The sequence below is a fragment of the Phyllobates terribilis genome, unplaced genomic scaffold, assembly GCF_046119375.1.
Source record: "Phyllobates terribilis strain yellow unplaced genomic scaffold, ASM4611937v1 Scaffold_99__1_contigs__length_5935540, whole genome shotgun sequence".
Lineage (NCBI taxonomy): Eukaryota > Metazoa > Chordata > Amphibia > Anura > Dendrobatidae > Phyllobates > Phyllobates terribilis.
Window position 1 is genome coordinate 5,561,027 of NW_027362859.1, and position 14,592 is coordinate 5,575,618.

Genomic DNA, 14,592 nt, shown 5'->3' on the forward strand with positions numbered 1-14,592 from the left:
AGCAGACTCAGGAAAATTACTGGTAAATAGTTTAGTTTGCATAGCTCAGCAGGCTTTGCGCCAGTCGCACAACTGCTAGATAAATATACGCTATTTTAGCAATAGGCCAGGAATATTATTTAGCTGAAAAAATTGTTTAGTATATGCAGGTACTAAGGAATATTATTTTGCTCTAAAAAAGAGCTGTTTTGTATATTATGGTACTGGATATGAAACCCGGCCTCTCTCCCAACTCCCATAATCTGTTCCTACATTATACACAACCTACAAACAGAGTGGCGTGACAGAGCCCAAAAAAGAGTCAGGTCAACATCATAATGATTCCAGATAATAAAATCAGTTTTATTGTGGATTAAAAATATAAAAAGGAGGTCCCACAGACACTTCTAAATAGAGCACAACCAATAAAATAGTAGGTCATAGGTGAAAACTACACAAAGGACAGAGACAACCATGTGAGTCCACATATATGGGAACATGAAAAGAAGTGACAATATTATCAATCCAAGTATCAATAAATCGAGTTACCAAGTAATTGGACAACGTAACTTACAAGCACAGTATACAATCATGCATATGTGTTATCTTGGCATCATAACAGTAAAGGTGCCCATAAGACATGTGTAACCTTTTATGATGTCCAGAAATATACTGACATTGCCTGGGAAGAGAAATTGACATTGACATAAAGATGAGTCATAACATACCCATAGTGCTGTATGGACTGGTGTCTCGCTGGGGCACCGACGCGCGTTTCGCATGAGGCTCTTCGGGGGGCGTTGTCCACAACGTTGTGCCAGGATAACACATATGCATGATTGTATACCGTTCTTGTAAGTTACGTTAAACAACCAAAATATCCAGATCAATATATATTAAACGTCTGGACAAAGAAGAGATACCAGCTGCATATAAAAGGTAGGTGGTGACAGATGTAAGGTAATTAATTTATCTACCCATACCTTATCCACAACTCAACTAACACTCTTAGAGAAGGGCCCTACCTATTCTCCTGTTTATCACCTAGACCCGTTCACGAAGGTGAAAGTTACACATCTATTTGCAAGGAAACTCATTTACAAAAAATTACATTACAAAACAGCGTTACATGACCTATTTCCTACCAGAGAAGAAAGGGAAGCATTGGAAACCCTGGAATCTCTGGAGGCAGAAAGTAATTCAGAGGTTAGTGACTTTCCCCATAATCTATGTAACAAATCTAAGAAATTTCCAGCCCTCAGCCTATGTCCTGCCATTGAGGTATTCACTAAGTTGGTCACTTTGGACATTGAAAATCTTTCCCAATGCACGCCTTGGAAATCTAACCCAAGTAAAATGGAAAAAATGGAGCTAAAATATTTACTAAAATTGAAAGATGTTATTTTTAAACCTGCGGATAAATGGGGAAACCTCGTTGTCTGGCCAGTCAGCCTTTACAAAAAGCAGGCATATAAACTTCTGAATACCCCCATTGCTATAAAAAAACTTTCTTATAACCCCCTATCCTCTTTCCAGGATGAATTGGTGTCTATCCTCGAAGAGGCATTCAAACAGGGTGTGATCCCAAAAGAACTGTTGGATACGGTGCGCAAACTATAGCCCCGTTTGGCCACCTTTGACTTAATTCCAAAACATCACAAAAATCCGATTGATCCACCAGGTAGGCCAATTGTTGCCGGTAACAGCAGTTTGTGTGAAATTATATCTAGTGTAATTGATCACTACTTGAAGCTCTTGGTCTCTGGCCTGCCCTCCTACAAGATACCATGGCCGCCCTGCAAAGATTGGATCACCTCTGCCTCGGTGACCATATAGTCATGGTCACTGCAGATGTAGAGACACTTTATACGTCCATCAAACATGAAGATGGTATTAGGGTGGTTTCGTGGTATCTGACGTCAAGTGGTCTCAAGCTGTCCCTGCCGAGCTGCTCGTGGTCCTCCTGGAATTTGTCCTTCGACATGTGTTTATTTTCAAAAAGAACATCTACTTACAACAACAGGGCTCCAATATGGGGGCCTCCTGTGCCCCCTCCTACGCCAACCTTTTTTGGGTTCGTGGGAGCGGGATATATTCCAGGCGGATACCACCTGTTGAGATGGACATCGTCCAGGGAAGGATCAGATACATTGATGATATATGGTTTGTGTGGGAGGCTACAGCCAGAGATTTGGAGAGGCTTATGACCAAGCTGAATGATAACAATTTGAATATTCGGCTAACATATAAATTCGGAAGAAGTCTGGACTTCTTGGATTTAAAAATCGGGGTATCTGAGAATGGTATTATAACTACTGACATATTTAGGAAATCAACTGCGACAAACTCGTTGTTACACGTAGAATTGGCACACCCACCCTCCACTATAAGAGGAATTCCAATAGGTCAGTTCCTTAGGGCCAAAAGGATATTCTCTAATGAGAAAACATTTGAGGAACAAGCGATAGAACTGGATAATCGGTTTGAAGAGGGGATATAGCTGTAGGTCAATCAGACGGGGTTACAGGATAGCAGCACGAACCCCAAGAGATCAATTAATTTATGGCAATAAAAAAAAACATCAACAAATCAGAGGAGGTACGATTTATTTTGGTATATAACAATCAGTGGCCTGAAGTGAGATCAATTTTACAGAAGCACTAGTAAGTTCTATTAACAGATCCGATCCTCCGTCAAATCCTCCCCCCAGCACCCTCAATGGTGGAGAAGCAAAGTCCAAACTTAAAAGATCTGTTGGTTCACAGTCACTATGATCCGGAGAGATGTAGAGATAAACAGGATAACAGGAAAGAGATTAATGTTTTTTTTCCGTGCGGGCTTTGTAAGGCGTGTGGTTATTTGAAGAAGGCAAAGAAGTTTGATAGTTTTGGTGGCTCCAAAACATTTGAAATAAGGGCACATTTAAATTGTACCTCGAAGGGCGTAATTTATTATGCCCAATGTCCTTGTAAAAAGATATATGTCGACTTACTACTAAAGAATTAAAAATTTGAGTAAGAGAGCAAGTTAGGGACATTATCAAAGCCAAAACGGTGGAAGACCCTAGCACTCAAAACTTTACCACGCCATTTTTTACATCACCATCAATGCAGCCCAAGAGAATTCTGCATCATAGATATTGATCAAGTCACCATGGGAGCAAGAGGAGGGGACCTGGGGAGGATTTTAGCACAATTGGAGAGTAAGTGGATCTATCGACGGGGTACCCTAGCACCGGCAGGACTTAATGAAAGCTTTGGGTTCAGTACCTTCCTATAATAGAGGCTAATGGGTAGATGGGGGTTTCTTTTAATATCTTATGGTTTTATTGTAGATGTATTGGTGTTTTTAATTGTTTTTATTCATCCTTAGGAAAGCTTTTGCCTGGGTTGATGGGTCGTGGCGGGATGTGCGTTTCCAGTGGCTGGGGGACCAGCTCAACTGTACGAGCAAGGCAGTTGAACGTCTATCCTCGCGGATGACCCTATACGTGTGGGATAGAAGACTACAGTGACAATATAGTCGTCTATGTGAATTATTGTATCACTATGTTAGATATGGGTTTTAAATGTATAGGGGTTATTTTATACTAATATATACACTGGGTACGGAAAGTATTCAGACCCCTTTAAATTTTTCACTCTTTGTTTCATTGCAGTCATTTGGTAAATTCTAAAAAGTTCATTTTTTTCTCATTAAAGTCCACTCTGCTCCCCATCTTGACTGAAAGAAAACAGAAATGTAGAAATTTTTGCAAATTTATTAAAAAAGAAAAACTGAAATATCACAGTCTGCAGTTTACCTGTATTCATTGGCCTGTTTTACATCATGACATACCTATCTATTATCTGTATGACCATCAGAGTCACTGAAGCACTGGCACCTTAAACTTTGGCATTTTAGGCTGTATTTTTTCATTAGGATAGTCTCTTCAGTATTGATTTAAATTAAGTTATGTTACCATCATGTGTATGATTCATGCCACTTACTAACAAATACATTGTATGAATATGGCATTATATTAATTAATTTCTTGTTTACTAGTGATGTTCAATTTTTTGGCCTTTTTTGGGGGTTAATTTTCCCTCCCAGCTCATGTATGTGTCGCTCCTTTATAGAGGTTGTTGCCCTGTCTTGTTAATTGGTTTTATCAATTTGATGAAATAAAATCTATATCTTTTATAAGCAGCTGGTATCTCTTCATTGTCCAGACGTTTAGTATATATTGATCTGGATATTTTGGTTGTTTATTCATGTTGAAGTGTCCAGGAATGGATTAACATAGGACATTTAATGTAATTAATTGTAAGTTACGTTGTCCATTTACTTGGTAACTGGAATAATTGATACTTGGATTGATAATATTGTCACTTCTTTTCATGTACCCATATTTGTAGACTCACATGGTTGTCTCTCTGTCCTTTTTGTAGTTTTCACCCATGACATACTATTTTTATTGGTTGTGCTCTATTTAGGAGTGTCCGTGGGACCTTCTTTTTAGATTTTGGATACACAATAAAACATTATGATGGTGACCTGACTCTTTTTGGGGCTCTGTCACTCCACTCTTTTTGTAGGTTGTACTTTATTGGGAGTGCCCACATATGAACTATGGTTTATCTATACCGCCATGTTCTTCGGTTTATATGCTTCTGACTATACACAATGCAACCTAGCAGAGATCTGCAGCATGTACTTGCAATGCTAACACCCTGCCGCCCTTTTCCTCTCCCTCGTATTAAATCTCACTCTGCGCTATCTCAACCTAACAGAGAACTAATCTTCACTCTAAATAGCTCTTAAAAGACACTCCCTATACGCTGCTTTCACTCTCCCTACGCTCACACTACGTTGAGTCCGCATGTAAAATGCGCAAGATAGCGCCGGCAGGGCTTAAATATCCCCCTATGATGCTGTAAGGCCAGCCAATCACAGTAATGCCACAACAAAGATGGCAACGGCATTACTGTGATTGGCAAGCAAGCCCAGCATGTTCATTGGCTGCAAATAAAGCGCCAAACATGCTGGGCGGGTCACTCGAATATACCGAGGTGAATAGCTAATGACTCGTCGAAGAGCCTGAATTGTGTACTATTCGTGAGAGTAAAGAATAGTGCCGAATGTATTCGCTCATCACTAGTAAAAAGACATAAATCCAAGTGACACATTCATTCCTGCTCCGAGTGTGTAAAAGGTTGTCATAACTCTGTCTCTCTGAGATTTGAAGTTACCTTTTAATACAAGTAATTTCATGTCCATGATGCTGTGATCAGGGATACAAAAATGTTTGGCTACAGGTAGATCTATTCTTTTTTTCTTTTATTGTGTGGCGATGAGAATTCATCCTTGTTCTAAGTTTTTGCCCCATCTCCCCTACATACAGACCCCCAGTTGGACCTTTGGTACATATAATTAAGTACACTACATTAGTTGTGATGCAGCTGAAAGTACCTGGGATCTTGTGGTCCTGATGTGAGTTGGGAATCTTTATCTTGTCCGTGGTCATTATAAATGGACAGGTTTACATTTACAGTTGGTGAGGATGAATTGTATAAGTTTCACCACAAAGGTGAAACTATCCTCCCGGTCAGTTTGCTTTCCCTCCTAGTACATTTTCATTCTAACAATGTTAGGTTTCTGGGAGATTATACTTGTTCCTTTTATTTGTGGCTCTCATTAGCTTGCCTTCTTTGCCCTATATGAATGTGTTTTAGTTTCTCACTCAGGGTTTTCGTATTTTACTTCATACTTTCCTTTCCCCTGGTTGACAGTATGTTGTGGCCTCCCCTCTGGTTCCTCAGGAGGTACGAGAAACTCCTCAATTAGAGAATTAGGTCCGTAGTATTTTTAGTTGTGCAGCTAGGGCCTTTCTAGTCTGTACAGAGACTAGTTGGGTGTAGCTGCGGCATTCTCCTCTGTGTGGGTTCTCCGGTGGCTATCAAGATGCGCTTTCTGGTTAAAACATTTCCCACATTTTGAACATGAAAATGGCTTCTCCCCTGTGTGAGTTCTCTGATGTTCGATAAGCGTTGATTGCTCTGTAAAACATTTCCCACATTCTGAACATGAAAAAAGCTTCTCCCCTGTGTGAGTTCTCTGATGTTTGATAAGACTTGATTTCCGTACAAAACATTTTCCACATTCTGAACATGAAAATGGCTTCTCCCCTGTGTGAATTCTCTGATGTTTGCTAAGATTTGATTTCTTTGCAAAATATTTACCACATTCTGAACATGAAAATGGCTTCTCCCCTGTGTGAGTTCTCTGATGGTCGATAAGCGTTGATTGCAATGTAAAACAGTTCCCACATTCTGAACATGAAAAAGGCTTCTCCCCTGTGTGAATTCTCTGATGTCTAATAAGATTTGATTCCTGTACAAAACATTTCCCACATTCTGAACATGAAAATGGCTTCTCCCCTGTGTGAATTCTCTGATGTTTGATAAGATTTGATTTCTGTACAAAACATTTCTCACATTCTGAACATGAAAATGGCTTCAACCCTGTGTGAGTTCTCTGATGTGTAATAAGCTTTGATTTCTCTGTAAAGCAGTTCCCACATTCGGAACATGAAAATAGCTTCTGCCCTGAGTGAGTTCTCTGATGGCTGATAAGATTTGATTGATTTGCAAAACATTTCCCACATTCTGAACATGAAAATGGCTTCTCCCCTGTGTGAATTCTCTGATGTGCAATAAGATTTGATTTCTCTGTAAAGCAGTTCCCACATTCTGAACATGAAAATGGCTTCTCCCCTGTGTGAGTTCTCTGATGGCTGATAAGATTTGATTTCTTTATAAAACATTTCCCACATTCTGAACATGAAAATGGCTTCTCCCCTGTGTGAGTTCTCTGATGTGCAATAAGATTTGATTTCACTGTAAAGCAGTTTCCACATTCTGAACATGAAAATGGCTTCTCCCCTGTGTGAGTTCTCTGATGTCCAATAAGATCTGAATTCTTTGTAAAACATTTCCCACATTCTGAACAGGAAAATGGCTTCTCTCCTGTGTGAGTTATCTGGTGCCTAACAAAATCTGATTTCTGATTAAAACATCTCCCACACTTGGAACAAGAAAATCTATTCTTCGCTTTGTGAATTTTTTCATGCTTAAGAAAAGACTTTTTGAGGGGAAAACTATTTCTATATTCTGAACGTGAAAATGGCTTCTTTGCTTTAGGAGCAATTTGTTTTTTAATGCTTATTTTGTGACTCTGATTTTTCTGAGTAGTCGGTAATGAATCAGAAGACAGAACCTGTTTCAAAGGATCAGAAGACAGATCTTTGATGTGAAGGGATGATGGTATATCTGGAGTAATGCTATTCACTTCAATTGTATCCTCTGAGATCTCAAAATTATCTGATTTGAAAATTGAAGATGTCAGCTGTCCCTCTGATCTCCTGGTACAATCATCTGCCAATAATAAAACCAATTATTATTTTTTAATAAAAAATCCGTGTAATTATATATTTTTGAACATTTCTACTTAAACTGTCTGTAAAAATGGGAAGTTATGCAAAAAAATTGAATTATTCACCAAGACAATGACAGTTCACAGTCTAATAGATAACCTCATAGGATGAACCAGAAGAGCGTGGTGTTCAATTGTTTGTTCATTCTGCTTCCCATATATGGAATAAAAAGCCACCAAACAATGTTATGTAAGCGAAAATAATACCAAAAAAAACTTCTCATCTCACAAAAAAACAAGTCCTCACTCAGGTCCATCATCTGAAAAACAGAGGTTTCCACATTATTAGTGGCTCAAAGGCTCTTGAAAAGCAACATGGCTTCCATAAACCAATCCAGCAATATCTGCTCTCCCAAAGTCAAATCTCCCCCTTGTTCTGAGCTTTGCAGTGTGCCCAAACCACATTTATCATCCATGTATTTGGCATTACTATAGTGAGAAGAACCCACTTAATTGATGGTGTGTGTCTCCTGGAGCACAATCTGGACACTATGTGTTGGGTTATAAAACAACAAATGTGCAATTTTCACTCTACAACATCCACAGCGTGCTAATTTCAGGAAAGTGGCTTTGGAGTCAAAATAGTCACTACTCCTATAGATTAATTCACTGAGGGTTATAATTTCCAAAATGGAGCCACTTTAAGGTGATTTCTACTGATCTGGTTTTCTGCCATTGTGTCATATAAGAGCTTCTGCAAATGGTGTGTCCTATCTCCTCTGGGATCTCCTACTGTGACATCTGCTTCTGTCACCAGGAGCCACCTTTTTCCCTTCCCCCATGACAGCACCATACGAGAGAGAGTAGGATCTGCCCCTATTACCGGACAGGAAGCCCTGAGCACAAAATAAAAAGGCAACCCCCACTTCCTCCTTCAATGTGGTTTCCTGTCCTCAAGGATGTAGAAGCCTGGAGCTCACGGCTGGAGCAGCCGTAAATCATGGAACACCAGTGAATCATGGAACACCATGCTGAGTTCTATAGCTACCTCTAGTGAGTGGCAATGAGCAGGGGCCCAGTTGGGCGCTGAAATGATAACATCAGTCTGGAAGAATCTAAATTTAATGATTCCGTACCTACCTACGTTTTTTTGGCCTAAGCCTCATGGCTTGTGTATTGAGCCTCATGGTTAGGCCTCATGGCTTGTGTATAAAGCCTCAAGGCTAGGCCTCATGGCTTGTGTATTGAGCCTCACGCTAGGACTCATGGTTTGTGCATTGAGCCTCACGGTTAGGCCTCATGGCTTGCGTATTGAGCCTCACGGTTAGGCCTCATGACTTGTGTATTGAGCATCATGGCTAGGCCTCATGGCTTGTGTATTGAGCCTCATGGCTTGCGTATTGAGTCTCACGGCTATGACTCATGGCTTGCGTATTGAACCTCACGGCTAGGCCTCATGGCTTGCGAAATGAGCCTCACGGTAGTCCTCATGGCTTGCGTATTGTGCCTCACAGTTAGGCCTCATGGCTTGCGTATTAAGCCTCATGGCTTGTGTATTGAGCCTCACGGCTTGCGTATTGAACCTCACAGCTAGGCCTCATGGCTTGCATATTGAGCCTCATGGCTAGACCTCATGGTTTGCATAGAGCCTCACAGCTAGGCCTCATGCCAATTCAGGTGTAGGTTTATGACTCACGTTGGCCTTTCTGAAGGTTTTTTTAGACCGCTTAATAGTTGCGGAAGAACCTGCCACGTTAGGTCTAGGATTTTCCTCAGCTGTCTGCCTCACGGGGGGTTGCCCGGTTAGCAAGACAACTTGGGGCTTGTAGATCTGTTTCACTAAGGTCTCAAAACTTCACTGCCCTTTACTAGCAATATTACTGATATTGGTAAATAAGGTCTCTGGACGATGCCCTCGGTCTGGGGTGATTCTATTAAATACAGTCCAAAGGATAGCTGCTGAGTAACAGGTCCAGTCAATCCTTCATACTTGGATAGCATATTGAACTAGTCTGCATTTATCATCTATGTCCCAGTGGTCTTCTTGGTAAAGGTGTGAATGGGGGCGCTAAAAGAATAATACCAATTTAAGTTCAGTTTATCTTCACAATCTGGGATCATTAGTAACGTAACAGATTGAATAAAGACCTAGGTCCATCAAGTTCAACCTTTCTCCCCCAATTGCACTCTGACACTAACTTACTAACTTACTGGGACTAGGCCTCACAAATGTATTATTACCTTTATAATTATAACTTCACTATTACAATTATAATGAATCAGTTTATAATTTTTAATTAGTTTTATTTTTTTGTATTTGTAACAATGGTTTTACTAAAATCCCTATACCTAAAAACTGTTGATCCAGAAGAAGGCAAAACCCAGGTCACATTCAGCAATTTGCATCAAGGGGAAAAAAAAAAAATTCCCTCTTGACCCCAAGAAAAGGTGATCAGTCCTAGAACCCTGGATCAAATGTACTACTATAGGTGTAATATTTTATCTAATTTAACTGTAACCCACAATATTATGTGTATCGAGGAAATCATCCAGCCTTTTCTTTTTTAAAAGCTGTTAGTGTCTGCCCTTACTACCTCTTGTGGTTGGCATTCCACAGTCTGACTGCACTGACAGTAAAGGACCCTTTCATATTTTAGGTGCTGGAATTGCCTTTCTTCCACCCGAAATGAGTGCCCCTGGTCCTTAGTATGGTCTTTGGAGGGAATAAGTTATGTGCTAGTCCTTTGTACTGACCACACATATATTTATAGATGTAAATGAGATCCCCCTCTGAGGAGTCATTTTTCTAAGCTAAACAAGCTCAACTTTTTCAACCTCTCATCATATGAGAGGCCTCCATCTCTTTAGATGAACTGGCTGATAAACATCTGCAGCTCAGTTCCCCCCACCCCCTCCTGGTTGAAGGTGCAAGAGGAACATGTCTGTGCAAAGCTTAAAAGAAACCACTATAAGTCCACTTAAAACTCCTACCTGGAGTCTTCGAATGACCTTTTCGACCTTAAGTGATTAAACTCTCTATATCCCATATCCCCCTGATAGGAAATGGTAGGAGGAGCTGCGAGTTGTACTCACCGGTGGGGGGCTGAAAATCCAACATTTGCCCCAATCTACCCTTCTGGCTTACAGTGATAAGAAACTTGATTGTGCCAAGAGGGCAGCACTATACCGGTCTGACCTCCTAAGGGAGGTATGAGTTGGTTGATAGACCATCAATTGCCCCAATCTACCCTCCTGGTATGGAATGGTAAGATAAACTTGATTGTGCCAAGTAAGGCAGCACTATACCGGTCAGCCTTCCTAAGGGAAGTGCGAGCTGGACTCGCCAGTATTGGGAGCTGACTAACTACCAATTGCCTCAATCTACCCTCCTGGTATAGAATGGTAAGATGAACTTGATTGTGCCAAGTAAGGCAGCACCATACCGGTCGGCCTTCCTAAGGGAAGTGCGAGCTCGACTCACTGGCAACTATGGTTGATAATCCAAAAATTGCCTCAATCTACCCTCCTGATTCGGAATGGAAAGATAAACTTGATTGTACTGAGTCGGGCAGCACTAACGGCCTGCCCTACTAAGGGAGGTACGAGTTGGACTCGCTGGTATGGGACTGACGAACCAGTAAATATCCCAGTCCATCTTCCTAATGGAGTTGCCCGACAGACATGATTATGCAGGATCTGGTAAAATTATTTCAAGACCAGTGTATCCTCCCAGTTAGAAGTGCAGATGGACAAATTGGAAATTAAGTCAATGGAACCATATTACACTATGTATTCTTGCGATTAAAGTCATAAACTGGTAGACTCAACTAAGTGGCGAGTTGGTTAAATATCCAGTCGGTGCGCTCTTGGAGTGATAAGATGGCAGCGCTGCAATAAACCTATAAAAGGAGGAATCAGTGGATGAGTTAAAATGTCCCCGTATCCGTGAGACTCCTGTGGTGAAGGAGAAGCATCTTTGCTAGTTAAGACGAATGCCTTCACACTGAGGTAAGACTGTTCTGATTATTACTCAAGCACAGGATGATACGTACTTAAGGTACATGTTTAACGGGACGGGATGCTAATACCTTAGCTTAAGACCATCTGAGATTTGACAAATACCATAAGAGATCTAGATCTCTTTCTGAATGAGTTGCTTTGGAAAAAAAAGTGTATCAGAGGAGATGGTTATCACTCAGTTTACTTAGTTTCTTTGCTTGAAAACGAATCTATTTTTCATTTGAACTATTTTCATCTAACAATCTCCATGGTTGGATTATAAAGTTGCAGAATTAATGCTATTATAGGGGAATAGTGTAAATACGATCATTCCTGAATAGTGTTGAGCATTCCGATACTGAAATATCGACCGATATTCGCAGTATCGGAGTTCCGATACTTTTAGGATATCGGATACCGGAATCGGAAGTTCCCATAATGCCTGCACTATACAGTGTCTCTGAAGGATGACAAGCTGGATGGCAGCGCTCAGCTGCGATCCAGCCTGTCATCAGAATGCCATCCCAGCGTGGGAGAATTCTCCTGATTGTTTAAAAGCTGGTGGGCGGTAAAAAGCCGCCAGCTTTTAAACAATCACACAGCCCCATACTGCTTCCCCACAGCCTCCCACCCCGATCCTCCGCTCCCCCCATCCTGATCGTAAGTTAGGACCGGGCGGGGAGCGCAGCACCAAGGAGCGGGGAGCGGAGGACCCGGGCGGGGAAGCCGGCAGTGAAAAGACTATACCGCCGGCTTTCCCGTTCTGTGCTGCGCTCCCCGCTCCCTGATGTATGTGGTATGATGTATGATTGGTGTGTGCGCGGTGTCTGCGCGATGTCTGCGTGCAGGCAGACATAGGCCGATGTGACACTATTACTCCCATCGGCCTATGTCTGTCCCCCGTCCACTCGTGCAAGCAGGATCAGCTCGATGGGAGCAGTAGTTCCCATCAGCCTGATCCTGCTATTTAAATTACCCTACTGTGTCCTTTAAACTGCCCCCATATGTTATTTTGGCCCCCATAGGTTTATATTTTTGGCCCTATACATGTTTTATTTTTTTAGGCTCCCATATTTTTTTTTTGTTTGTTTCTGGTCCCCAATAAATTTTAAATACATTTCATTGGTGGCCAGTGGTTACCTAAAATAAATTAGTTTATACATTACCTGTCCCCGCCGATCGCCACATAAAATAAAGTGAAAATAAAAAAATACACCTATACTCACCTAGACACCTAATTCCCCGAAGCCATCAATCTCCTGCTATAAAATATAAAATAATAAACCACAATTTTATCCTTACCCCTCCGTAGTAGTCCAAATCGAGTGTCCCACGATGATCTCCAGTTTAGAGCAGCCACATAAAATGTGACCGCTCTAAACCGCTACCGCCGCTACAATGACGGGGCCGTAAAGCAGCCCCGTCATTGCATAAGCGGGTTCGCCGGAGTTCAGGCAGCACTGCTTCAGTGAGCTCCTTTACGGCCCCGCTGACCGTGAGAAATTCCCACGGTACAGCAGGGCCGTAAAGGAGCTCACCGGAGCTGCGCTGACTGAATGCACTCCGGTGACCTCAGTCAGGGGCTCACGCTGCCGGGAGCGGACGTGTTCCCGGCAGTGTGAGCTTACAGCAGCAATGACAGCTGTCACATCTCCAGATGTGACAGCTGTGCATGGGAGATCAGCGCAGGTAACTATTTTTTTTTTTTAGTAAACTAAGAATTAAATAAAATTGTGTGTTTTATTTCAAATAAATTATTTTTTTCTGGGTGTAGTGTCTGTTTTTTCTTTTTAACACTTTGTAGGTTAGTAATAGGGGTGTCTTATAGACGCCCATCATTACTAACCTGGGCTTCATGGCAGCTGGCACTGACATGAACCCCACCACTATTACCCCCTGCCACCGCTACAGGGCAGCGTGGAAGAGCGAGGCTAAGCGCCAGATTTGGCGCACAAATAGGATGTGCCAAATCTGGGGCGGCTGAGGGCTGCTGTTTCTAGCTTGGGAGGGGGCCAATATTCATGGCACCTTTCCTGGGCTATTAATATCAGCCCCCAGCTGTCTGCCTAGCCTTTGCTAGCTATTAAAATAAGGGGACCCCACATCATTTTTTTTTGGGTCCCCCATTTTAATAGCTAGTAAAGGCTAGGTATTCAGCTGGGGGCTGATATTAGTAGCCTGGGAAGCTCCGTGGGTATTACCCCCTTCCCAGGCTTCAAACATCTGCCCCAGCCGTCTGCTTAACCTCCGCTAGAGACTAAAATTATGGGGGATCCCACGCCAATCCTTTATTTTAACACTAAATGACACTTGAGGGGTTAATAAAGATGCAGTCCCTAAATTATTATTTATTTTTTACCTAATTTATCCCAAAAATTTTGACATGGGCTTCGCCATATTTTTGTATGCCAGCCAGGTACAGCATCCAGGAACGGGCTGCCCCCAACACCCAGATGCCTATTTGTACCTGGCCGGACACAACAATATAGGGAAGCCCTTTTTTTTTAATTATTTCATGAATTTCATGAAATAATTAAAAAAAAAATAAGTGGGGCTTCGCCCTATTTTTGTGTCCAGCCAGGTACAACTAAGCAGCTGGGGGCTGGAATCCACAGTGCAGGGTGGCCCAAGCTTTGTGGGACCCCCCTGCTGCGAACTGCAGTCCGCAGCCACCCCAGAAAATGTTGCGTTCATAGAAGTGCCATCTTCTGGCGCTGTATCAAGCTCATCCAGGGCCCTGGTTCGGTGGCTCACTGGGTAATAAAGGGGTTAGGGCCAGATTTGTATTATCCACTGGCCCTAAGCCCGAAATTCATGGGGTCACGCCAATATTAGGCTATGTGCCCACGATGCAGAAATGAAGCAGAAATTTTCCTGACCATTTCCGCATCTCCTTGCCAGAAAAACGCATGCGGATTCTATGTGCGTTTTTGAAGACAAATAAAATTAGTGAAGAAAAAAAAGGCCAATTTGATGTCATTTCCTACTCCAACCCCTATTCAATGTATAAAAAAAAAAAAAAAAAGGGTGGGCTCATGCGTATTTTTAAGGAAAAGAGGGAAAGCTGAGGGCTGATTTAATAGTCTGGGAAGTAGCCAAGGATCATGGCCCCTTCCCTTGCTATTAATATCAGTCCGCAGCAGTTAGCTTAGCCTTTACAGCCCATTCTACACGTGGGACCCCCCCCCCCCCCCCCAAAAA

The 14,592-nt window shown here is 42.0% G+C and overlaps 1 protein-coding gene across 1 annotated transcript in view; it reads right to left on the minus strand.

Annotated features, from left to right (window-relative positions):
• Positions 1–572: 572 nt before the first annotated feature.
• Positions 573–14,592, minus strand: part of LOC141198718 (uncharacterized) — a 51,308-nt gene continuing 37,288 nt past the window's right edge. Inside the window, exon 7 of the mRNA XM_073663136.1 lies at positions 573–7,394. Coding sequence (XP_073519237.1) covers positions 5,866–7,394 — 1,529 coding nt within the window. The 3' untranslated portion in view covers positions 573–5,865. The remainder of the gene's footprint in view (positions 7,395–14,592) is intronic.